The following is a 24813-nucleotide window of genomic DNA, read 5'->3' on the forward strand; positions in this document are numbered from 1 at the left end:
TTATAATGGGCTTTCCCAAAACGTATACCCTAAAATGGAAAGCATATGGCACTGGTACTTAAAGTGGGGCCCTCAGCAGTTTAAAAGAGTGAGAAGTATTCATAATATCTAAGAAGGATTTGTTTATTACCTATTATATTCAGATAGTACTTTGGGGGCCATTTTTTGTTTGTTAGATTTCTAATACATGTGAACATTAAAGTAAGGAATGCCTTGAGAACTGTGAGAGTATACATTGTGTACAAGAGAGATGCCACCTCCCTTCATCCTCACACCAACACTTTTGTTTAAAACTCTTTCTATCTGACCAATTCTTGTTTAGATTTTGCTGAGATAACGTCTGACCCTGTACAGCAAAACAGATGTTGAACATGAGTAACACGGCCAGTAATCGAGCCTTGCAGAGGTTTAGGGGGGTCAGGTTCGCAGTGACCCAGGAGTTGAATCCTGACTAATTGCTGACAGAGACAGATTGGAAAGCCAAATGAATAGCTGGTGAGGGGTATTGTTTTGTCCATTAGTAATATGACTGCAGCCCTATATGCTATTTGGAGTGTAGGAGAATGGGTCAGCTGTTGAGGTGTTTGACACCAACAATATATAATCTATAAGTCACTTTTAAAAATGTTATGACACAAGTGTAGCTACTTGAATAAAGGCTGAGCAAGTAGGTATAAAAAATAAAGTCAGGCTAAATAGATAGAACCAGCGCTGTAAAGCTAATAGGACTTTCTGTTTTGCCTCTAGTCAGGTTTGATCAGAACACAGGATGTGGATTACTTCCTGAGACCCGTGTCCCGCAGCCTTGCTCAGAGAGAGAACTTCACAGCACCCTCCAGTCACCAGCCACACATACTCTACAAGAGTGAGAGAGACTCCCGGACGGAGCAGAAAAGTCACGACCCTCGGGCACTTCAGAAGAGATCCCCAGATTCAACTCATCACAAATCTCCCAGACACTTTGTCACCAAGAGATCCATCAACTCACAGACGGATCCCGCTTACAACACAGTGATTGAAGATCAGAAAAGTGACATCAGTCACGGTGACCAGATAGAGCACCATGACAGTGGCCATTCCCGCAACAGTCATCACCATGATAATGACTACAGGCATGGGGAGAAGCAGAGGCAGCACTTCTGCGGGAGACGGAAGAAATGTATGTAAGGGCAATTTCTCATTCTAATCCACATGTAGCATGCAGTGTTATTATAAACTGTATACCACCCCTTCATGTTAAGATGCATTAAACATCCCTGCAACCGCTTCCCATGCATATATTAAGTAAACAGGGAGACAGAGTGTAAGTAACACACATTTCTTTAGTTTTCTACACTAAGGACATGGAGAGAAGTAAAACATAGAAAAGCATCGCACGGACCTTTTCTGCACTGATGATACAAGATGTGTTTTTAAATGCCTCAACAACTCAATAAGGTTTTATAATGAGGTTAATCTTACAGCTACCTAAGGGATATTTGCTTTTGGATCTTTTTTTTACTTTAACTCATAAAATTAGATTATGTGACATGTGTTGAAAAATGTAATGTGGTCATTTTTGCCCTTTTCAATCCCTCCAATGAAAATGGTTAACATTTGACACCTAAATAAGAATGTTCCCACATAGACGCACGTCTAACATTGCAAATTTTAGTCACTGTCATAATCTTCAATTTTTCACATATGACTAAATTAGTTTGAACTCAAAGAAGTTAAGCCACATTTCAAAAAATCATCACATCACTTACAGGGTCACAGAGAAATGAAAAACGATTGACATATGATAATAATTCTATTTGTTGAAGATTCTGCTTAACTCTGTTAGCGGTCAGCCTCCCAGGGTTGTGATTGGTTGGCGTAAGGGGAACACAGAGACACCACCATTAATATGAGCCCAAATTAATGTTATTGCAATGAATGCCAATGTATATTCACTTAGTGCTTCAAAATTCACAGGTACTTACAGAACTAATGTGGTAAGAACAACACATGGTGAATCATTTGTAGCACCGCATTTAAAGTAACAACACGTGCTGTCGTTAACACATCATTAGCCCTGTTGTGTTAAAGAGAGAGAACAAGATGTGTCTTTTTATATAACAAGAGGGTGGAAAATAAATCCAGACATGCCGCCTTTTTAGACCTCACTGTGTTTTCGACTCATCAGTCAATTTTTAACTGAGGAGATTTTGTAGCCTTTGAATACAATGGGAAATCAGCAAGTTTGGTAAATTTCCCTAAAAAGAAATCCTGAGGCTATAATGTTTCCTTTGAAGAATATTATCTCAATCTATATTGACATTTTCTTGGTGACATTCGTGACATGACCTGTGAAAGGTTAAGGGAAATGGTTTGTAGTCACTTAACAGTGTGACAAATGTTTGCTCTCAAGGAATTACCACAAGTCAGTTACATCAGTTAACATTGCTGGGGTCACAGGGGCCATATGAAAGAGAGCAGGCAGGGATTGGACTGGTACCACCACCATTACACTGGAGAACGCCAGCTGCCTGTCCCCTGTGAAAACACACTGATGTTTACGTTCCCATGGGATGACATCACTGAACACCTGTGCCATGTTTTAGTCGAAAAGGCACTTTGGTCGCTCACCTGCTGTCCCCCTATATAAGCAAACTTTCTAGCCTTTGTAGTTTATCGCAGCCAGATAGCAGGTGAAGGTTTAGATAACCTGGAAACATAGAAGTGAAGATTTGAGGCAATAATGTCATAATATTATATTAGTTTAAGGCTGTGCTTTGCTTTGACTTGTGTGTACTGCTGACCCCATGCCATAGTGTAGACGTGAGTATGGATGTGAGATGTGTTTCCCAAAGGCGACCCAACTTCAAAAGGAGAGAAGGGCATTTGATGTCAAGATTAGGTGTGTGTGTTCGTTTGAGTCACATGTTCACTTATCAAAGCCCTGATAAGTTTTCACAATACGCTTGTATTTTTTTAATTCATTACAAGTTACGTCATCATACAGCTTCACAAAGCTTCTCTTGACACAGAAACACACTTTAAGCACCATTTAAAATTACCTCTATTAACAAAGCTTATGAAGTGGATTAAAACAGAGCTAGTTTAATACATGAATTGCATTTACTGCTCGTAATGAATCTAGAATTGGCCTTTGCCCATCACTATATAGCTTTGTGTTGTGTCTACAAAATAAGAAATTGTTTAGAGATCTTTTCGATGTCTACACTAAAAGCAAAATGGATTTGCTTTTGCTAATGTCAATGAAAAGCTTCCATGTAACAGTTGCATATGAGAACATTTGACTTTATGCTAATGTACAACCACACACTGTGGTTTCACACTTTACTTTATGGTAACATAAGACTGCCAGAGTCAACAACAGAAAAAAATCTGTGTGCAGTTTATCCATGACATCAGTTCATAAAAGTGTGAGTATAGTTAATCACCCACAATTGTTGTCAGCTACCTGCCAGATTCGCTGGTTAACACTCACAGGCAAAGTTGGCCATTTGGCTAGTGGCTATAGGTTCATTTAAAATATTGCACAACATATAGGCCTAATCAGCTGTGGGAAGGAAGGTTTGTATATTTGTAATGGCTGTCATAACTGCTATTAACTTGCTATTATATGCACTATTTTTTTTTCTTTCATCAATCACTTAGAACCCACTATACTGTACAACAGTTTGATCCTAATGATGTGAACTCTGCAGCCACAGTGTTTTATAAAGTTTCATTCTGTTCGTTCTGTAGTTGTTTTTCCTTTTAAAACATTTAATTAGTTCACTCCCTTTATCCTTTGCCCTGTTTTATTTAGACATGCCCAAACCTCCAGAAGACGATGCCTTTATCCTTCCAGATGAGTACAAGTTCATCCCGAGGAACAAAAGAGCAGTGCTAATGAAGAACCAGGCCAATCAGAAGCTTAACGTGGAGACGCTGGTGGTGGTGGACAGGAAGATGATGGACAACCACGGCCACGAGAACATTACCACATATGTTCTTACTGTGCTTAATATGGTGAGGGAAACCCAAGTATAAGTGCAGTGTTAGACATCATAGCATAGGAGCTAAAAGGGAAACTACAATGGAAATGTATTGACTTTATTGGAAGTGTGATACTTTATGTTTAGTACCAATTAGCAAATGTTAGCACGCTAACACGCAACATTATACCTGCAATACTACAGCATGTTAGCATTGTCATTGTGAGCATGTTAGGCATGATGATGTTAGCATTTACCTCAAAGGACCCCTGGTATTAGGTACGGCCAGAGACGGTTTAGAACTGAGACACCCCAACTCAGAGTAATTTCTTGTATCTGTGTCACGTGTTAACCACTCCTCTTTAGGAGACTAGCAGCAGGTCCTGAGTGTATTGATTCCAATGGGAGAAGTGAATGTGAACACAGATTATGACCGATTCTTTCGCCCCATAGTCACCAAAGTAAATATTGGACCCATTCTTTACAAACCCCATATCTCCTGAACATTCTGACACTAAAATGGCAATTTTCAGACGGACAAATCAGGAGAAAATTAACTTAGTTTGAGACCTGTTTCTGTCTCAGGACCAAACTCTTGTGAGATCTGGCAACACATATAAGCTAATGTAACGTCAACTAACGTTCTGGAATGCCCTAACAAAACTAATTTCCGTAATGCTAGCTGTGTAAATATCAAATGTTAGCAAATATAACTTTTCATCCATAGTGACGTGACACCCCTGTCTTCCATTCTCACTTATCAGAAAGAGCACATCTAAAAACATGAAACCGATATCTGGGTGAGATCATTGCCATGACGCTGACAGTGTCCGCCCGTCCCTCTCAGCTGATCTGCAAGCAAATTCCGTCACGCTCATTTTGCTACTTAATGACTGACTGACAAATCCAAAGATAATCCGTCTATTTTGAAAACATAGTTCCCTGTAGTAGAAACCAAGTTGGGGCAGTCACAGCCCGCCTCTTAGGAGTCACCTAAATACAGTATGGAGTTTCACAGAAAACACCCAACCCCCTACCCCACCTGCCAGCTCGCATGGGTCTTAAAAAGGTTATTTGATATTTGTTAAAAATTGAATCAGATATGCCGTTCCAGGATTTTTGTTTTCTTTGCAGCGGAGTGGAAAGACTTCAAAAGTGTTAATTACCTATTTTAAAAAAACACACTGTACACAAAACACTGAAGCTCTATGGAAACTGGTGATTGTTTTGGTGAAAACACAGTGATTCACTATATCTGTTGAATTTTGCAAATCTGGAGCTCTGTCAAACACTGCTGTTCCAGAAGATCATAGTTTGTAAGTGGTTTTGATTGCCTCTTTGACCTCTGAATGCTGCTTGATTTTGGTAACAAACCACAGCCATATGTCTTCTCATGAGTAGCTGCAGAGAAAGACCAAACATCAGGAACATAAGGAACGAATGAGTGTTAATGTTTCTGCAGGGGGAGGGTAAAAAGGTTTAGTGAGTGGCACCTGAGGTATCCACAGGGCCTGAGTGAACAAAAGCAAGAGATCAGGAGTCCACTTTCAAAGGCCAAAGTGTTATGATTGATGGTCAGATATCCATGTGAGTACAAGAAGCTGAATTGAAAACAGCAGTTGTGGCTGTCATACCTCACCGATACATCAAAAGGGGTTATTTCTCCAAGAATGTCAAGGTGTGTTGTCTCATACACATGACATAGAGCTCTCTATCGTATATGTCTAAATGGTGCAAGAACGTAAAGATCATAAGTATAACAGTATCAATATCCAATTTTATGTAGTGTTATAAGCTTGACCCATAGATAAAAATATCCATAATAATCTCATTGTGTCAGTCTAGATACCTTTTAAAGAAGTACTTTATTCTATATTTGAATATTTTACTGACTGATCCAGCATGTCTGAAGACAGAATAACACTTCAAATGTCACTTTCCTGACCTAATCAAGCCATCCAAAGCTCTCTGAAAACACATGTCCAAAAGCCATGTATGCTCACCTTCCCTTCACCTTACTACATTGGGTTAACTGGATAATAGGGCTGCAACTAATGATTATTTTTATTATTGATTAATCTGCCGATTATTTTCTCGATTAATCATTTGTTCAATAAAATGTCAGAAAATAGTGAAAAATGTCCATCCCAGTTTCTCAAAGTGTCACAAATGTCTTGTTGTGTCAGTCCAAAACCCAAAGATCCAATTTAACATGATATGAAACAAAAAAGCAGGAAATCTCTGTGTTTGAGAGGGTGAAAACAGCTTTTTTAATTGATTATCAAAATAGTAGTCTGTCGATTTATTGATTAGTCGACTAATTGTTGCAGCCCTACTGGATAACAGTGCCTGTGTTTGTGTGCCTTCTAGGTCTCCAGTCTCTTTAAAGATGGTACGATAGGGGGGAACATCAACATAGTGATAGTGGGCCTTGTGCTTCTGGATGAAGAGCAGGTGAGCATCTCAAAGCATGTAAGCACTGTCATGTGAAAACCCTAATATGTCCAAAAATCCAGCCTCTCATACAGTAAACACTGTGATTGATGGTTGCATTTTAAAAAGTGGTTGTGGGGTTGAAGGGTTTGAAAATTACTCTTATAAAAGGTTTGGTATACATACAGTTAAAGAGACTTTAAGAGCACCACTAACTAAGTGCATGTCCTGCAGTGTTAGCTGTACACATCATGGAGCTTCACACACGAAGGGAATGCAATACACAAAAAAACTTTTTGTTTATTTGTTTTTATGCCTGAAGGTCCAGATCTTAGGTCTCACAGAGATTTTCCTGGGGTCGTCCCAACTACTAAGGACTTTTACAACGGTTAATTATAGGGTGTACATTTCCTTGGATCTTTGCCAGATTTAGGAAATTATCTTAGCGTGCAGGAGATGGAAAGACAGCTTGAGTACAAGTGAAAAAGTGGGAGAGAAGGGAGAGGGACAGAAGCAGAGAGAAACAGGTGGGGCACTGTCAGAGTAAAAGAGTCAAGCAGGCCAAGGATAATGGATTCTGGTTTCCATCCACCTGTGTTGTTAATAGATTTCAATCTTCCTTAAGAGGCAATAATCAGTGGGAGGAATGCCAAAAATGTCTTTCTAGCACCAACACTTATCAGTCTCACGGCAGTTCGTGAAATGGTCAAGTTATTTAATCTATTGATTCGTGTACACAGACACGTTTATGTCGTTTTTTTCGTGGTGGTGAGCACGAATTTTAATGTAATGTATTTCAATGGGAAGCATATTTCGTGATCACAACACGACTACGGTAGGGAGTAGTATGAAAAGCCGAAAATCCGCGTAGGAAGGATGGTCGGGGTGGTGTGGTGTTTTATTTCCCCGTTGTTCTTTTCCTAAACACAACCGTCCCGTTGTTGTCGCGCGTCCCCCAGAGACCGCGGGTCGTGTCCCGGTGTGTGACGTGTCCTTTCCCCATTCTTCTTTTCATAAACCCAACCTCCGTATAGATGCTTCCCATTCCGTGCTGAGCACCACGAAAAAAACGAGATGAACGTGTCCGTGTACACAAATCAATAGATTAAAAATAACGTGACCATTTCACGAACTGCCATGTTGTATTTGATCAGTGTCTCCTCTCGCATCTTCACATTTCGTTTAACATCCATACGTCTAAAGATATCGGTAATTGAATGAAAAGACCAAGCAAGGAAATGGTAAACCAAAAAATTGCAATACATATAATAGCGTGGCCTTCTTGTATTCAATTAGGTTGTTATGTGGTTTTATTGATGTTTTGAAGCAGTGGGAAGGTAATGTCATTCATTTGCCTGACATTTTTCTCATTTAAATCCATACCACTCTGTGCTCACAGCTTCCTTTCATGAAGACAATATTGTCTCTCTTTCTGCCTCCTTTTATCTGCTTTATCTCACAGGATGGCTTGGTGATCAACCACCATGCAGACCACACACTGAACAGCTTCTGCCACTGGCAGTCCACTCTGGGAGGCAGACAGGGCCGACACCACGACCACGCCATTCTCCTCACAGGACTCGACATCTGCTCTTGGAAGAATGAACCATGCGACACTCTTGGTACATTTAAACACTGAGAAGTAGATGCTGCAGTTACAATAGGTCTGAAAGTGTAATTTGAGACAGTATAAATGCCAGAAAATGTGTGGACAAGAGGAAATACTGATAAGAAGTAAGAGTATTTTTGTGTCGCTCAAAATCAAGTCACAGAAACGCCACCTATCGCTATTTTGTGTTTGTTTCCTGCTCTTGGTAGAAATATGTGATTCTCTCTTGCTGTGTGTCTTTCTCTGGGAAGGTGTCCCTGTCCTCTGTCACACGGTGTGACCAAGGATCCCATTAGCCAAACCAGATGTTGAAAAAATCTGCAGCTTTCAGATCTTTTGGGCTCAACAGTATCACACACGTATATAGTACAATGGAAAAAAATATTACTGTTATGAGCATAAAAGCATTATCAGAAGATCAAATCTAAAACATATTCATAGCTGCATTATTGTATGCAACATCAGAGGAATATAAGCTATACATTCAGAAAATGACATGCTAATCATGTTTTCACTTAAATCACAAGACATTCCAAAAAGTGGGTTAGGGTTAGTGGGTTATTATCTGCACAGACCAAGCTCAGCTACTTTAAACACACGTGTGTGCACACACACACACACACACACACACACACACACACACATATATACAATGTGAACCATCTAACCAACCTACAACAGCTTGTATGTGGTAATGGCCATGCAAACACATTGTCTTCCACACTGTGAGAACAAACTTGTGTCCCAGAAAAACACAGTCACACTGAAACAAACATGTAAGAGAAAACACACAGCCCCTTCAAACCCCAGACTTAAGTTTTGACTTCAAAGTGTTGAGGCTAGCATTAGCTCTAATCGTTGCTATGAAAGCCCAGTTCAAAGGTCTGTGTGTGACTCTGCATGTGTGCAGTAAAAAAAGAGTTAGTTCTGACTAATTCCCAAAGGCGCAAGGAAAAATGGCCATCAGTGCTAACAGTCAGTATATAACACAGCCCTATCCCTTAGTGTTTTCCTCAAAAGCCGTATAATATCAATGATCTACCTCTTTCCTGACACAAAAAATGAACTAAATCACAGTTCTCACAATCAATCTGCCTGCTTGTGATTAATATCATGTAATTATCATTATCATCTGTGTGTGAGACAGAAGGAGAATGGACAGAGATAGGCATAAAGTGAGCTGAATAGTAAAAGGGAGTTTAATAGACAATGAGAAATATGAGAAAGAAGTGAAGAAAGACAAATAATGTTTTAAAGTGAAGTGAAAGGGAGTAGGGGATCGAGGAATGTTTCCAAAGAGTCCCATATTTTAACATATGGAGGGGTTTTAACTCAATTATTCTGTTTGATATTTCTTATGCATGCAGTCCACAACTAGCTCAGACTAGGGTATGTATTGTGCTTCTCATCTGAGAGAATCCTGTTGGAGAGAGTTGAGTTCAAAGTCCAATTTGTGTTAAGTAGGAGTAAACACAGTTTGACAGTGGTTATTGACATCAATTACAGTTTGGGTTGGAACTAAGTGAGTTACCACTGATGAAATAATCGAAGTTTGATGTAAAATCTGTAAAATTGTATCACTGGTTTTGCAGGCTTTGCTCCAATTAGTGGGATGTGCAGCAAGTACCGGAGCTGTACCATTAATGAGGACACAGGCCTGGGTCTGGCATTCACAATCGCCCATGAATCCGGACACAAGTAAGGATTTCCATTCGTCTATGAGTGCATGATGACAAAAGAAAAGTGCTGAGATGTCTTGTGGCAAAGTTAAGGTGTCAACCATGAACCACACTGTACTTCGTATCCGGCCAGGGGCCTTTGTTGGATGTCATTCTCCATATCTCCCCTCATTTACTGTCATTTGTGTACCGTCGGCTATCCATTACAGTAAATGTATAAAATGCCCTGAAACATAATTACAAAAAATATAATAGGTGGTAGAGCGGTTTTCTACCAATCGAAAGGTTGTGGTTCGATCCCTGCAGTCTACATGTCGAAGTGTCCTTGGGCAAGAAACTGGACCATGAAAAACTCCTGATGTTGCGCCATCATTGTGTGAATGGAAGTCGGATAAAAGCGTCAGCTAAATGAAATGTAATATAATGATCCAGTAGGATAACAAATGCTGTAAACTTCCAATGCTACATGTGACATGTATCAACATATGATTAAAGCATGGACCGCAAAATATGTTTTCAAGCCTTGTTCCATAGTAATGCAATGTTGTGGTTTTCTGCTTGCCCACCCTTGCTACAAACACATTAACATTGTACGGCTACCTGTCTTCTACTGTTGGATTAAAAAATATGAACCCATTATTATGGAGCACTGTCACCATAATTTGTACGCAGAAAATATTTTATACCGTTTTTTCACTCCGCAGTTTTGGAATGGTCCATGATGGTGAAGGAAACGTTTGTAAGAAGTCAGAAGGCAACATCATGTCTCCAACATTAGCAGGTCACAATGGTATCTTCTCCTGGTCTGCCTGCAGCCGCCAGTACCTCAGCCGTTTCCTCAAGTAAGCAGCCATACATGTATTTTCTATTACTGCTATATGCTTTTGTTGTGGTGCTGAAACAATGTGAAAATAATTGATTTAAGAAGCACTTATTGTTAGTAATGACATTTATGGGTATCACTGCTTGAAGAATCTTATTAAGTTTTCATAACATAAGAGCTCCATCACATGCATATGGCACATTGATGAGTAATGACTAAATCCTCATGCCAGCCTTTGTTGAGTGCTCATGCAACAAAGACATAAAGCACTGTATCAGTTTATAAAACTGACTTTTAAAGCAAGAGTCCCCTTGGCAATAGCCACTTTTAACATGCATTGTGTTTACAATATTCAACATGTGTTACTGATAGATGAACATGTGTTGAAGAAAAAAGCGGCAGATATATCAGTTACAAAGGCTCTGATCCAAAGAGTGGCAAGTAAAAAAAGTGCACTTATGTTATAACTATTATGAGACTTTTGCAAAAGCAAGGACAAACAGGCCTACTGTATGTATGTGAGGCTGAAATATATAGCTGAAATAGCAGCTAAGTGATATGTGGTGCTGCTATTCTCCTGTACGTGTTTTTTACAGACTGCATACTGTATGTTTTATGTCAACGTACATGTGAGTGAAAGTGTGCGAGGCAGAAAGTTGTGTGTGTGTTTGCACAATAATTGCATTTTCATACACAGCCTGCTAATCCAAGCAAAAAAAAAGAAGCATCATAGACATAGCTCATGGCCGTCTGGCCGTATTTCTATGTGTGTGTGTGTGTGTGTGTGTGTGTGTGTGTGTGTGTGTGTGTGTGTGTGTGTGTGTGTGTGTGTGTGTGTGTGTGTGTGTGTGTGCTTGAAACCAAATAGCTTAGAGCCAGTGCCCGCCACTAAATTTACCAGTGTGTTAACTGAACTGTCAGGTCTCCCCTCTCAGAGTGGTGGAGACAGACAGTGTATTTCCTCGCTGAGTTATTAGAGCTGTGGTGACCTCACCCTTGTTAGAGCTGTCAGCCTTATATTAAACTCCCATCACCCCCTGAGGCCACGTGGAGGGGATCTCTGCACCACTGAAACAACCAGGGGTCGTCTTCCTGCATAATCACTGAATGATAAAAATGCTGTATGTTTTCCTAATTGCAATCAACAGAATGTTATGGTATTAAAATGTTTTTTGGCTAAATGTGTCTCGTTGAGTTGACCGAGACTCCTAAATGTCTTTACATTCATCTGCTATGGAGGGGGAGTGTTGTGTCAGCCAGCAGAGTTTACATCACACTCACTTTAAATCTGCCTCTCCTCAGTCAGCTATGACAGAGAGGTCTGTGCCAACACTGTATGTATAGTCAGATGCTTTATCAGACCTCTTTGTCATGCCTAGAATGGATGGACAACTTTTCATGGCAGGGGAAGCAAAATCTCCTTCAAAGCCACTTGAAGTTGTTTTCGTTTTTGTGAGCACTCGTGAAACCCTTTTGAAAGTCAGTGATACATAAAAGTTACAAGATTCTCTTGAGGTCCAATTTCTTTTCCCAAGATCAGCCATGCTACAGTAGACACAGTTTGGCTCTTTGGTCTCATTCTAGCCAACATCTGAGGAGACATCTCTGTGTCTCTTGTAGAAGCTCCACTTGTGACATTTTGGGACATTTGCTTTTTTTTGCCAAGAGTTAGACAACAGGATCGATAACACTCAAGTCTGTTTGATAAGTATGCGGCTGGACCCAGCAGGTGGTTATCTGGTTAGCTTAGCATATAGACTGAAAACAGCAGAAAACAGCTAGCCTATGTACAAAGGTAGCAACATCTGTATTAATCAGTGATCTCTAAAGCTCACAGATTAACACGTTATATCTCGATTCCATGAGAAATTCCTACAATTGACCATTTTATGTGCCAGACTTTGTCTTTGTGTTTGATGTACCAAAACTCTGTGGTGAATATAACATCCCCAATATTTTTTATCAGGAAGAGATGAGTCAGGAGATCTGCAGAAAAGAATGGGTGCTTTTCTTATTTATTTTATTTTTTATTTGTATCTATTTTTTATATCCCCAGCTGATGATAATCACGTGGCGTTCAGTGCTTACAGCTTAAATTTTTGAAAAAACATTTTGTCCTAAGCCTCTTCCAGTGCCATCATTGAATGTAAAAAAGCTGCTCTAAAGGGAATCTGTTCCGAGCTACATTGGGCTTGTAATTTCATGTGTGAGTGACTGCCTGCATGCGTGCGTGCTTGTCCACGGCCCTTACTTGTGCGCCTGCTGATGTGTGTACACTGTAAATGTAATGTATTTTTCAGAAACATTATTATGTGAATAACATCAGAATATTGCACTTGAAGAACAGCCATTGTTCTCTGTAGACACATAGGACCCATAAAGCGATAGAAGATCAGGCACACACACACACACACATATACTCTGCTAAAGCAATCATGACCACTCACTAGCACGATGAACCTTTCCAACATATTTTGCCTTTTCATGCTCTTTCCACCATATTTCTGTATTATATTCCCTTAACTGCAGTGTATAAGCTGTAAAACATCTCTGTATAGTAACCAGTGATATCAGTTAACATTGGAAACCCCCCGCTGGTGTTAGGATATGAACGATATGGGCAAGGATTTTTTTTTTTTTTTATGTCTGTCATAATTGAGCCTCTGATGCATTAAAACCATTACTTTCAGGGTTTAAGTTTGGCAACTTGTTATGTTACCATGGCAACACTTAACCGTACTCTCCAACTGGGAAACAATGGAGCATCATAGACTGATGCTATGCTCTCTGTTGTAGAATTTCTGTGTGCACAGCATGGAGCCTTATATACCAGCTACCTTATATTTATAAAGCACTGAATTACCTGTCTGTTTGACTGTTTATGTCTGCATGCAAGTTGTTTAAAGATGAATGATTAAGTCTGCTTTCTTTTCTTTTACTGTCTTATTCCCTTCTTTCTTTTTCTGTCCTCTGCTGACCTATTCACTTCCACTCTCTCCTTTTCTTTACCTACTTTTCTATGACTTCCTCTTTAATTTCTCTCTCCTCCAGTTCTGCCCAGGCTGTGTGCTTATCAGATGAACCCAGAGCAGTCAAGGAGTATCAGTACCCTGAAAAGCTGCCTGGCGAGCTGTACGATGCAGACACACAGTGTAAATGGCAATTTGGGGAGAAGGCCAAACTCTGCACCCTGAACTTCAAGAAGGTAAAATTGGTTTTGACTCAATTATGCCATCCTATACTAATTTAAAAATAAGTTAAAAACCCCCATGCCATGCTGTAATTCTCTCTGGCGTTTTCTTAGCACACCCGTTCAAACTTGAGTGCTTAATTAGTTTAAAACAGTATGGTGGCAATTGTTCCATAGGAAAAAACAGAGAAAGAAATTGAGAGTGAGATGGAGGGAATAAGGTAGAGGATAAAAGGAAGAATAAAGGAAAAAGGAAGGAAAAGAGAAACTGATTAGGATTGTATTTCCTCATGTGCACACACGCACATGCATGCATGCTGTATTCTCACGCACACACAAAATAAACAGTGAGCTATAATTCTGCCCATATAATACTCACTGGGATAGATGACTAAATATACACTGGAGCGTTGCCAATGGGAATCTCTTCTTGTTGCTCTCCCATTGTCTCATTACTGCTGATGTTACTGTTTAAGATACCCTGCTTACTGTAAGTCTAGATAGGGTGTAGATTACTTCAATGTTTAATGACAGTGTAAAGATGTTTTGAATTATTGGTGTTCTTGCATCTGGATTAGAGTTCTTCATGGGTCCAAACATGGTAAACTCACCTGAAGATGCACCTGCCCTTCCAAAAACATGAGTCAATGGATTTTTTTTAATTTTATTTTTATGAGATAGTCATTTCTTTAGAAATTGTTCTGACACAGCTGACTTTTGCCCCAGGACCCCTTGCAGGCCCTGCACACTGTGTGCATACATGGAAATATCAGCAAACTCATTAACTCCAAAATAAATTGGCCACCATGTCTACCTTCAGGCAGATAGAAATCTTAAACTGTAAGACTGTAGCATTGGCCAGTTAGACAGTGCAGTTGGCCAGTTTGGTGCAATATTGTACAGTGGACCTGAAATGCAAAACACAACATTTCACAAAAGAAATGCAACCTATCAACTTTATCTGTATGATGCCACTTGTAAACTTGTGACTCCTGAACATGCACTAGAGACTGCAATGGGAAAACTACCACTTCCACAGTATATTTTTAATGCACTGTATTGGCTCCAATGCGGTGGACATCATTAGTTCTCAGTCTCACTGATTAAAAGTATCAACATTTGACATGGGATGCAGATTAGATGCTTCTTAATACAATCAGTGAGTTATGGTTAAAATTGTTTATATCTGCATCCTGAATGGATTGGAGTATGGAACTGGACTGGCAAGAAGACTTCTTTCTCTTCTTCAACATTACTTTTGAGTATTTTTCTTTTTTTATTGAAGAGTATGAATGAATGCATGACTGAAATCTTTATTTTCGAACGATAAAAAAAACGAAAAAAAATATATATATATACAAAATGTAACAAATAACAAACAAATAATGTATAAATAAAAATAGTCAGTCTCACTTAACAGTCTTTACCACATCTAAATCACAGTCAAGCAAGATAAATCAAACATACCGTTTTAAAAAATATAAAAATACTACTCCACTATATGTCCTACTTTATCTAAATATTAGATAACAACAGTAACATCAGTGTAACTCTTTCATCACTTTTGTACTTTTGAAAAATAAATCATGTCAACCTTTTTTTAAATTGCAACATGTTTACCCTTTGTTTAATCGATTCATTCAGACTATTCCACAAAGTATGGTGGAAAACAGAGTTGTTAAAAGGGACTTGAAAATGCCACAGAGATTATTAGCTGGATTTGAACCCATGATATCAGCACATGGTATCCTACTTAGCCTGCTCATCCATGCAATATTTCAGCTATAAGATATTTCAGAATTGCTCCCTAATGGTTTTGTTTTTGGTCTTATACTGTCTTTGCTTATGCACCTGGTAGCAGCAAGGTGCACAGGACCCAAACAATCCCCAAGCAGCACTCATGCTCATACTCACTGTCTTTCCAGACACTTGTTACTCATAAAAAAACACTACAAGAATCGGCCTCTGTGGTGCAATTTATCGTGTAATGAATACATATTTCATGAAACTTTTTGGCAGGCATTGTCAAGATAAGGTACCGCTGGAGGAGCCAAATGATACTCTCCATGGTGTCTGTGGTTAGATAGAGCTGGGTTACCCTAGCAAAGAGCAAAAGGATATGCATGGGTGTTTTTCCCTTCTCTATTTCACTCAGTTTCTGTCTCACTCTGTCCATCATCTCTCTCTCTCTCTGTCTTTCCCTTCCTCCATCACTCACTTACTCTTTTTCCTGTCTCTCTCTGCCATTTCAACTGCTACAAAAGGCCTGAGCAAGCAAAACAGCTGGACAAATAGGCCTTGGGATGGATTCCATGTTGGCTCTTGGCAGCAACAAGCTGAGGCCGAGGTGCCTGTCAACATCTGCACTGAGTTGTCAAAATCTGATATAGTCATTCAGATAGTAATAAAGTGGACATGTTAAAAAGTAGCAGGCCATGTTTCTCAGGCAATGTGAGCAGGGAAACCACTCGGTGCTCCCATCTGAATATTTCAAACCGCTGCTGAGAGACACAGCCATGACTTCATGTAAATTTAAGTCTATTGTGCCATGTTAATGTACATAATTGCATGGCATTATCTCTTTTATCTAAGGTTTATATCCTGTGTGGGTTCACTTTTTGCTGACATACTGTAAGATGTACTGTATGTTATGCAAAGAAAATGTATGAAAAAACTAATTGCAAGGTATTTAATGTAATTATTTGTCATTCAGCTGCAGACAAAATGGATATGCATGTTTTATTTTCACTGATGCATTGCATTGCCCGTGGGATCATACAAATATTGTTATCCTAGCTACTGAAGCTAAATATTTGATACACTGATAGCTCGCCAGATCAATATTCAGACAATCTGTATATCAGCAAGTTTCCATCGACATGTTTTAATAGCTCTCTAGTGACAAAATAACAATGTTATTATGATTTATTGTCTTTCCCATCGCTAGCTTTGTTTACAGCTGCTGTATGAAGGATACTGATTATCCCACTACTGAAATGTGGAGCACGAGAATATATTAGCAGCGCTGTGTAACTTACTCTCTGCCTTTCTCCCATGTTGTTCCAGGATATCTGCAAGGCTCTGTGGTGCCACCGTGTTGGGAGGAAGTGTGAGACCAAGTTCATGCCAGCTGCTGAAGGCTCTGCCTGCGGCCCTGATATGGTGACTTAACACGTGTGTGTGTGTGTGTGTGTGTGTGTGGGAGGGGGGGGGGGGCTCACAAGCTTTGTCACCTCAAGAGTGGCATCACATGACATGGCATGGGAACCCATTCATTTCTATTGGACTTTTTTATCCATCGCCTTTGAGGCAATTCAAGTGGCCATACCACAGACATTTCCAGCAGCTAGCAGGGACATGCAGCTAGATACCTCTATCTTCAGTGTATCTTTAACCATGGTTTTGTTAAAAACAAAAAAAGAAATGCACCATCCATTCAGGGGGTAGAATTACCCTTTAATCATACCATCACTAAGATAACCTTTGTTCCATTTTAGCCGAAAGAGCCAAAATGAGTTTGCCGTTAATACGCCTGTTTCGTCAAATGAGGACAGCATGTGGGTTTTTTCTGTATTTTTCTTTTTTTTTTACTTCACTGTTGATAGCACACTGCTTCATGGCAACATCTTACCGATTACATCCACAAATAAAAAGCACCAAACAAGAGCCTCTCGCAAACATATGTTTGCAGTTTTGGTGAGAATATGCCCAACAACACAGTTCAAACCGGAACATTTGAAGCCATAGCTTTCAGATTCCCTGCACAGCAGACTGGGCTGCTCAAGACCAATGAAATAAGTGAATTCAATTTAAGATTGGGTTTTCCCATATAGGCATCAGTTTACCCAGTCATTGTATGTCACTGTGCTGCTCAGTATTATCAGCTGTGTGATATTTAGAATAAGATGTGTAGAGCTTGTAAAGATGTCTCACACACAGACGCACACATAGATTCCCCCCTCCAAGGGATACCTCGACAAAGAGTGTTAGTATTTAATAAGGTGAACAGGCTGAATTGATGGAGATACTACTATAAAAGTAACATTTATGTGTCACTCAGTTTGGCCGTTTCAAGACAAAGGCCTTAAACTGTGTGACACTGCACTCCTTTGAACGGTGTCTTTGTACACCAATGTCTTTGTCCCAGTGCAGACTAATAAATCTACTTGAAAGAGTTGGGATTGACTTTATAATGTTTTAGATTTGGGTTCATTTGAGTACAGTGTCTCGTTGATAGAGGTACCACAGACTTCCTCCATTATTTTATCTCAGGGAGCAGCTGCAATTGGTTTGTTGCTGATGTGGCAAAAATATGCCATTGTGGCTTGCGCCAAAAAGCAATCTGTACTCTTTATTTATTCTATGTTTCTTTTTTTACTTCTATCAAGATGATTCTCCCCCAAGGCTGAGTCTCTCTCTCTTACCCTCTCTCCCCTGACAGCCCATCATCCACATTTGCTTCTCAATATATTGAACTTGATGTTTTAATCCCACCCTCTCCCTCCACGGGACAATTAACTGAACACAAACAATGACAGGCTCACTTAGGAATCTGTGGCACTCAGCCGCAGGGGGAAAACTGAGGGGAAATCAGCTGTTATAGTTCCTAGTCAAGGACCACGAGATTAGTTGGAGGGGTGTGTGTGCGTGTGTGTGTGTGTGTGTGTGTGTGTGTGTGTGTGTGTGTGTGTGTGTGTGTGCGTGTGCGTGTGCGTGTGCGTGTGCGTGTGCGTGTGCGTGTGTGTGTGTGTCGTGGCAGGCATGAACACACAGTGAGAACAAGAACAGCTGAATATATATGCCCCCCATCAATACTAATGCATGAGTGGATTGTGTGTACAGTGTGTTTGTGCTTGCAAAGGATCACTCCAAACCGAGCAGTCGAGTATATTGTGACTGATGTCATCTTCTGATGTACAAATCCAGTTCAATCCTGTACCAGGGAACTGCCCATGACATAATGTTACTTTAAGTGAGTCTAGATTCTGCAAAGTATTCTCACATTACAGTTGGGGATTTTGAGTAAAATATTGCTCATTTTTGGGAAACGTGATTGGTTGGTTGGTTAATGACTAAGCCTTTTTTGAGATAAAGATTCAGCAGTATGAGACATGAACGTCCTGTAGCACCTCCATCATCTCATGCAGTACACTCTACAGACAAACTGAATTCACTCTACTTGCCTTTTGGTTTAACATTCGTCTCCTGCCTTGTCTGTTTGTCTCATGGAACACCTTTATTAATGCTCATGGGTGGAAAACCACTTGGTCAGAGTGGCCCCTGTGCAGAGGGGTGGTGGTATCTGAGGTAGTAACTGTGAACCCCACTGAAGCTCCTCTTTGTCGGGTTAAAAGAAGCAGCATGTACAGTCGTGTGTGTGGGTAAAACCTTTGAAAAAATGGGTCTGTTCTGCTTCACTTCTTTCAAAAAGTAGGTAGACACCATATGATATGATACTAATACACAAGTCACTAAATACCCCACACTTATAGTTTATTATCTCAGTGCCTTGGCAGATATTTATTCTTTTGTTTAAGAATGTTTCAAAAGATGTTTTACAGCAGTGAATAAACATTACTATATTGATTTATGCATTATTGGCAACACTATTTCAACCTGTTTCATGGTTTTATAGATATGTTTTAACTGTTTCTGCTTTTATAAAGAAAAAAAGGGCAACCTGAAATGCAAATATGACACACTATAACTGTTGGAGAATATCCTTGTCAGGTATGAGACAGTTTTTCCACATTTCAGTTGTGTGTTTGGCTTAGCTCTGTTAATTCTAGCTGATGACAGCTCAAGGTAGAAGCTGTCCAAAAAGCACAACTGGAGTTTCACTGATAGATTGAGAGTATGTAACCAACCAGGCCCACAACCTTTTTGACAGCAGTTAAACCTGAAAGCTATATCTTACAGACCTCTTCTGTGGTTTGACAGACAGTCATCATAAAGAAGATAAAGGGCATGGTCCATTGGAAAGTCTGCCGGTTTTTGACACTTTTATGGCTCTTTGCTTGTATATGCCTCCCTTGTTCTGCCACCCTCTCTCCACTCATAATTCCTCTCTCTCTTTCCTCAGTGGTGTCGTAGGGGCCAGTGTGTGAAACAGGGTGACGAGGGCCCGAGGCCTCAGCATGGTCATTGGTCAGAGTGGTCGTCCTGGTCTGTCTGCTCACGAAGCTGTGAGAGCGGAGTCACCTATCGAGAGAGGCAGTGCAACAACCCCAGGTAGAGATTTACATAATAACAGTCCCCAACAAACAAGTACAACAGTGCATGTTAAAGTTTACGATTAGAACAGCACAAAAATGCAAATATCAGCAATCGGTATTAGAGGAGTAGTTTGACATTTTGGGAAATGCTCTTTCTTGTCAAGAGTTCGTTAAGAGGGTCAATGCCACTCTCATGTTTATGTGTTAAGTAAGTTGTAATAGAGCTGAGACAGCCACCTTCGCTTAGTTGGAGTCTTGATGCTGTTTAAATTATGTAGACAAAGATCTTAAAACAAGGGTAAAACCCACCGCTAAAGCTGAGTGTTATGTTGTTGTTTTTGCCTACCTAAGCAAAACTATTTGACTCACACTTTTCTGCTGTAATCAGGACACACAGAAGATGTATCAAGTGACTATGCTTTGGTACGGAGATGGTCTGTACTGTTTGTGATTGCTTAACTCAAGGCCAAGAGTATATTAAGACACGTGATTGAAATAGTGAGGATCGCTCTCACATGGGGCTGTCGCTTTATCACTTATCTGCTTACTTAGTCCCCTACTCATCAGTCACTCAGGATTATTTGCTCCACCGGTCAGTGAGGGGGCCCCATCCCAAATGCCGGTGCCTCCTCCTTATCATGTCATGCCAAGATCCTGACAAGTGGCGGGCTAAATTAGACAGAGAGTGATGAGGAGAAAGAGAGGGAGATGGTGATGGAGGGTAAGGAAGACAAAGACAGGCAAGGGGGAGAGAAAGGGGGGTTAGGAGAGATGACAGAGAAGGGATTAAAAAAGCAAAAGATGAAATGCAGAGATATGAAGGGAGAGAATCTGAGAGCGAGAGAGAGATAAGTGACAATGTGATTAGAGGGCTTATAGAAGGTGTAATTGTACCGTGGAAGGGATTTTAAGGAACATAGCCCGGGGATATACACCTGTGATTGGAGGAGCCTTTACAAAGGCACACACAGAATTACAATGAAATTCAATGTATCGCACTTTTGCTCACTCAGCTCAAATGCAACACAGGTGAGTTTTATCCTTAGAATATCATGTTAATGCATTGCAACCTGGTAATACCTTACTGGTGATACATATCATCACTCACTCACACACATATTTAGAGAATAAATCACGGCATTAGGAAGATAATAATTCTAGTGAAATACTGGGTAACACTTTGCTTGAAGGTATCTACATAAGAGTGACATGACACAGTCATGACACATGAACCCTAACCCTCTAAACCTAACCCTAACCATAACTTGTCATGACAAAAACCGAATGACACTTAGGCTGAATCCCATTTCTCTGTCTTACCCCTTCCCCTTCCCCTACCCCTTTGTCTTGAAAACATATCCCTATGAAATGAGACACCACTTGGTTACGGTTATGTCATCATACATACTTAGGTCTGTTTGCAATAAATATTTGTATACACACTGTATGGTGTGTTGTATATCTGTTTCAGTTATCACTGTTTTGAATGTCATTGATGTTCAGAAACACTTTTTTTGTTAACAAAAATCTGTCTTTATTGCCCAATAAAGTAAACATAACAGGCAAAAACATTATATAAAAATATATTATATTACAGAACCATTATCAACTATTAGAACCATAACTTACATGTCACACACATATAAAAAAGGCACTCAAATGTATAAAACTAAAAAAAGACAAACAAGACCACAAAACAAAAAAACTACAGCTATTCTGAAATTCCAGACTCCAGTCTGATGCCTGTTGGCCAGTAACCTTTCCCTCCATACCCCATTTCTTTCATTAGTGTCCTGTAGCATAACCAACAACAATGTACAGGTGCATGAACAGGAATGAATTACACATGTTTACAATAATACAGTACCAATACAATAATGAATGGCTACAACATGAACGCAGAAACTTCTGCTCGTTTTCAGCCCGAAAGTGGATCAGCTGCCGGGTTTCCTCCTTCCTGTGTGATACAGGACGGTATATGGAAAGCATGTATCGATGTCTCCAAAGCAAGTAGTGTTATGCACTGATATCAAATGAAATTCGCTGCTAATGGAGTTTAGTTAAACTGTAGACATGCATGGAGTCCATTTAAGGCAGAGAAATGCGGGACTGTTGTGCAAATCAGCAAAGTAACGTTAGCGTTAGTGTTAGCGTTAGCGTAGCAAACTAGCGAAAAAAGAAGCGTTATGTCATAAACGTTTATGACTTGTTTATAATGTTTATGACATGTTCATGACAGTGTCATGTCACTCTTATGTAGATTCCTTCAAGTAAAGTGTAACCAAATACTGAATATCAAACATACAATATGTTGCAACAAATAGAGGCATATATTTTTCAATCCTTCTCTGCAGACCTGCATATGGAGGGAAGTTCTGTGAGGGCTCCTCCAGGTCGTACAAACTTTGCAACACTGAGGATTGTCCCCCCAACGCCACTGACTACAGAGCGCAGCAGTGTGCTGAGTTCAACGGCAAACAGTTCAGGGGATGGTACTACAGCTGGAGACCATACAGTAGAGTGGATGGTGAGACAAATGTTCCATTCATTTTTAGAATTACTTAGGAAAACAATTAAACAATCAATATGCTCGTTGCCTGTGGCCCATGTGGTTATTTTCTTTCCCCCCAGATCAAGATGTATGTAAGCTGTACTGCTTTGCTGAAGGCTATGATTTCTTCTTTGCCCTGGCCAGCAAAGTTAAGGATGGGACACTCTGCTCACAGGACAGCTCTAATGTCTGTATTGACGGACTGTGTGAGGTAATACTTTTAAATGGCAAGTGGCGAGACAGTAACAGGGTTTGACGGAATAATGATTTCAAAGCGTTGCGCAGTTAGTGCTAGATTTTGTTTGAAGATGATATCATATGTAAGGTGTTTGAAGTTGAGCTATAAATTCTGAGCGTGGATTTAGCAGTAGGAGAACATCAATAGACACTTTCGCTGTGCTGGTTTACTATTACTTTAAATGTCACGATAAACCCAAATGTTGACATGTCAACACATAAGGGATAAATGATTGAAGTTTTCAACTCATTTATAGTTTGTTGCTTTTTATGTATAATATACTTGTTTGTCAAACGCAATGATGTTTTTATCCCACAGAGAGTGGGCTGCGACCGTGTTTTGGGCTCCACAGCTGTGCCTGATGCTTGTGGGGTGTGTAAAGGAGACAACTCCACCTGCAGGATCTACAAAGGCCAGTACACCAAGCAGCATTATACCAACCGTAAGTCCCAGTAGTTAAATTGTTCAGTTCATTGGTTTTGGGGGATTTCCTAACTGCCTTTTTTTGCCTTTTATCATTTCATAGCTCATACACAGCTACACAACGTGTGTGTTGTTTAATATTGTATACTTTTTCTCAGAGTACTATGGGGTGGTAACCATCCCAGCAGGAGCTCGGAGTATCCGTCTGATGGAACTGAATACGTCCAGCTCCTACCTGGCTGTCAGGGACACCCAGAGACACTACTACCTGAACGGCCACTGGACGGTGGACTGGCCAGGCAGACACCCTATCGCTGGAGCTATTTTTGAGTACAAGAGACCCTACAACAGACCAGAGAGCCTCATATCAACTGGCCCTACTAATGAGACACTAGTCATAGAGGTAAAGGATCCCTGGACACACAAAGTATTGCTTTGACTGATGTTATAGATTTATGTCAATGTATTTGTGCAACTAGGTTGTTTTTTACGTTTCCTACAACCCTTTCCCATCTTTCATTCCTCTGTGACTTATTTCTTACTTCCCATGATAACTTTCGTCTATATCATCATAGTCTTTATTCAGGACACAAAAAAAACGGTCCATAGCACAATACAAAACATAGCAAAAGACAGACAAATACAAGATAAAACACAAACAATAAGAAATGACAACAGTCAGTTCCACAATACACAAAAAGAGAATCAGCCTATATCAAATATATATCTGTGCTACGTTTTGTTGTCCTTCGTCTCATTGCTCTTACCACATTCTTTCTCCTGTAGATATTGTTGCAGGGCTGGAACCCAGGTGTACGCTGGGAATACACTCTGAAGAAAGCTGATGAGAAAAGGAGCCACATCAAACACAATTATACATGGGCCATCATACGCTCCCAATGCTCAGCAACTTGTGCCGGAGGTAAGTGTATGCATTAATGACAAAAATAGTTGCATTATCATATTACAGTCAAAATGTGTTTTTCCAAGTGTGGAAGTGTGGCATTGTCCTTTTCATCTCCCTTGTCATATTAAATCTGTTGTGCAGTTAGCTGTTCTATTTGTTAAAAAAGTACCATAATTGTTTGTGTTTTTTTTACGTAGATATAGTTCTAAAACAATTTAAAGTCTTATCGCGTTAATGAAAAAGGAAACATCATCTTCTGATCATCAATCTGGGCCAGCATCTGAAGCTCAGTCTGACCTCTCTGATCTATAATAAGGCTTTTAGCTGCAGGTTAAATGGAGATGGGAGCGTTCCCATCATTACTGAGGGGACATTAGTAGCTCTTGTTTGAGACTGGTAGGACCTCTTCCTGTTCTACTGAAGACCTGCTATTATACGCACGCACGTGCACACACACACACACACACACACACACACACACACACACGCATACACAAATGGATACGCTAGAGCAAGCAAGCACACACATGCATGACTTCGACCAGTGTCCTTTGTTCCACCTGAGGCACACACACACACACACACACACACACACACACACACACACACACACACACACACACACACAAACTAATGCAAAGTTGTTGTAATGACATGGGCAGACCCTGGCATGGTGATTTGAGGCTGGAAGTCAGTAGACAAAAGTGTGTGTGTGTGTGTGTGTGTGTGTGTGTGTGTGTGTGTGTTTGTGTGTGTGTGTGTGTGTGTGTGTGTGTG

At 40.1% G+C, this 24813-nt stretch overlaps 1 protein-coding gene across 1 annotated transcript in view; it reads left to right on the plus strand.

The window, feature by feature from the left end:
• LOC116049205 (A disintegrin and metalloproteinase with thrombospondin motifs 16) overlaps positions 1 to 24813 on the plus strand; it is a 56314-nt gene that overhangs the window by 14544 nt on the left and 16957 nt on the right. The window contains exons 4-17 of the mRNA XM_031298649.2: positions 748 to 1159; positions 3800 to 4002; positions 6339 to 6422; positions 7864 to 8023; positions 9603 to 9708; positions 10394 to 10531; positions 13564 to 13717; positions 16769 to 16864; positions 19785 to 19933; positions 22272 to 22444; positions 22549 to 22679; positions 23025 to 23148; positions 23288 to 23532; positions 23916 to 24051. Of these exons, the coding sequence (XP_031154509.1) occupies positions 748 to 1159; positions 3800 to 4002; positions 6339 to 6422; positions 7864 to 8023; positions 9603 to 9708; positions 10394 to 10531; positions 13564 to 13717; positions 16769 to 16864; positions 19785 to 19933; positions 22272 to 22444; positions 22549 to 22679; positions 23025 to 23148; positions 23288 to 23532; positions 23916 to 24051 (2311 nt within the window). The remainder of the gene's footprint in view (positions 1 to 747; positions 1160 to 3799; positions 4003 to 6338; positions 6423 to 7863; positions 8024 to 9602; positions 9709 to 10393; positions 10532 to 13563; positions 13718 to 16768; positions 16865 to 19784; positions 19934 to 22271; positions 22445 to 22548; positions 22680 to 23024; positions 23149 to 23287; positions 23533 to 23915; positions 24052 to 24813) is intronic.

This window comes from Sander lucioperca, chromosome 10, assembly GCF_008315115.2.
Source record: "Sander lucioperca isolate FBNREF2018 chromosome 10, SLUC_FBN_1.2, whole genome shotgun sequence".
Classification (NCBI taxonomy): domain Eukaryota; kingdom Metazoa; phylum Chordata; class Actinopteri; order Perciformes; family Percidae; genus Sander; species Sander lucioperca.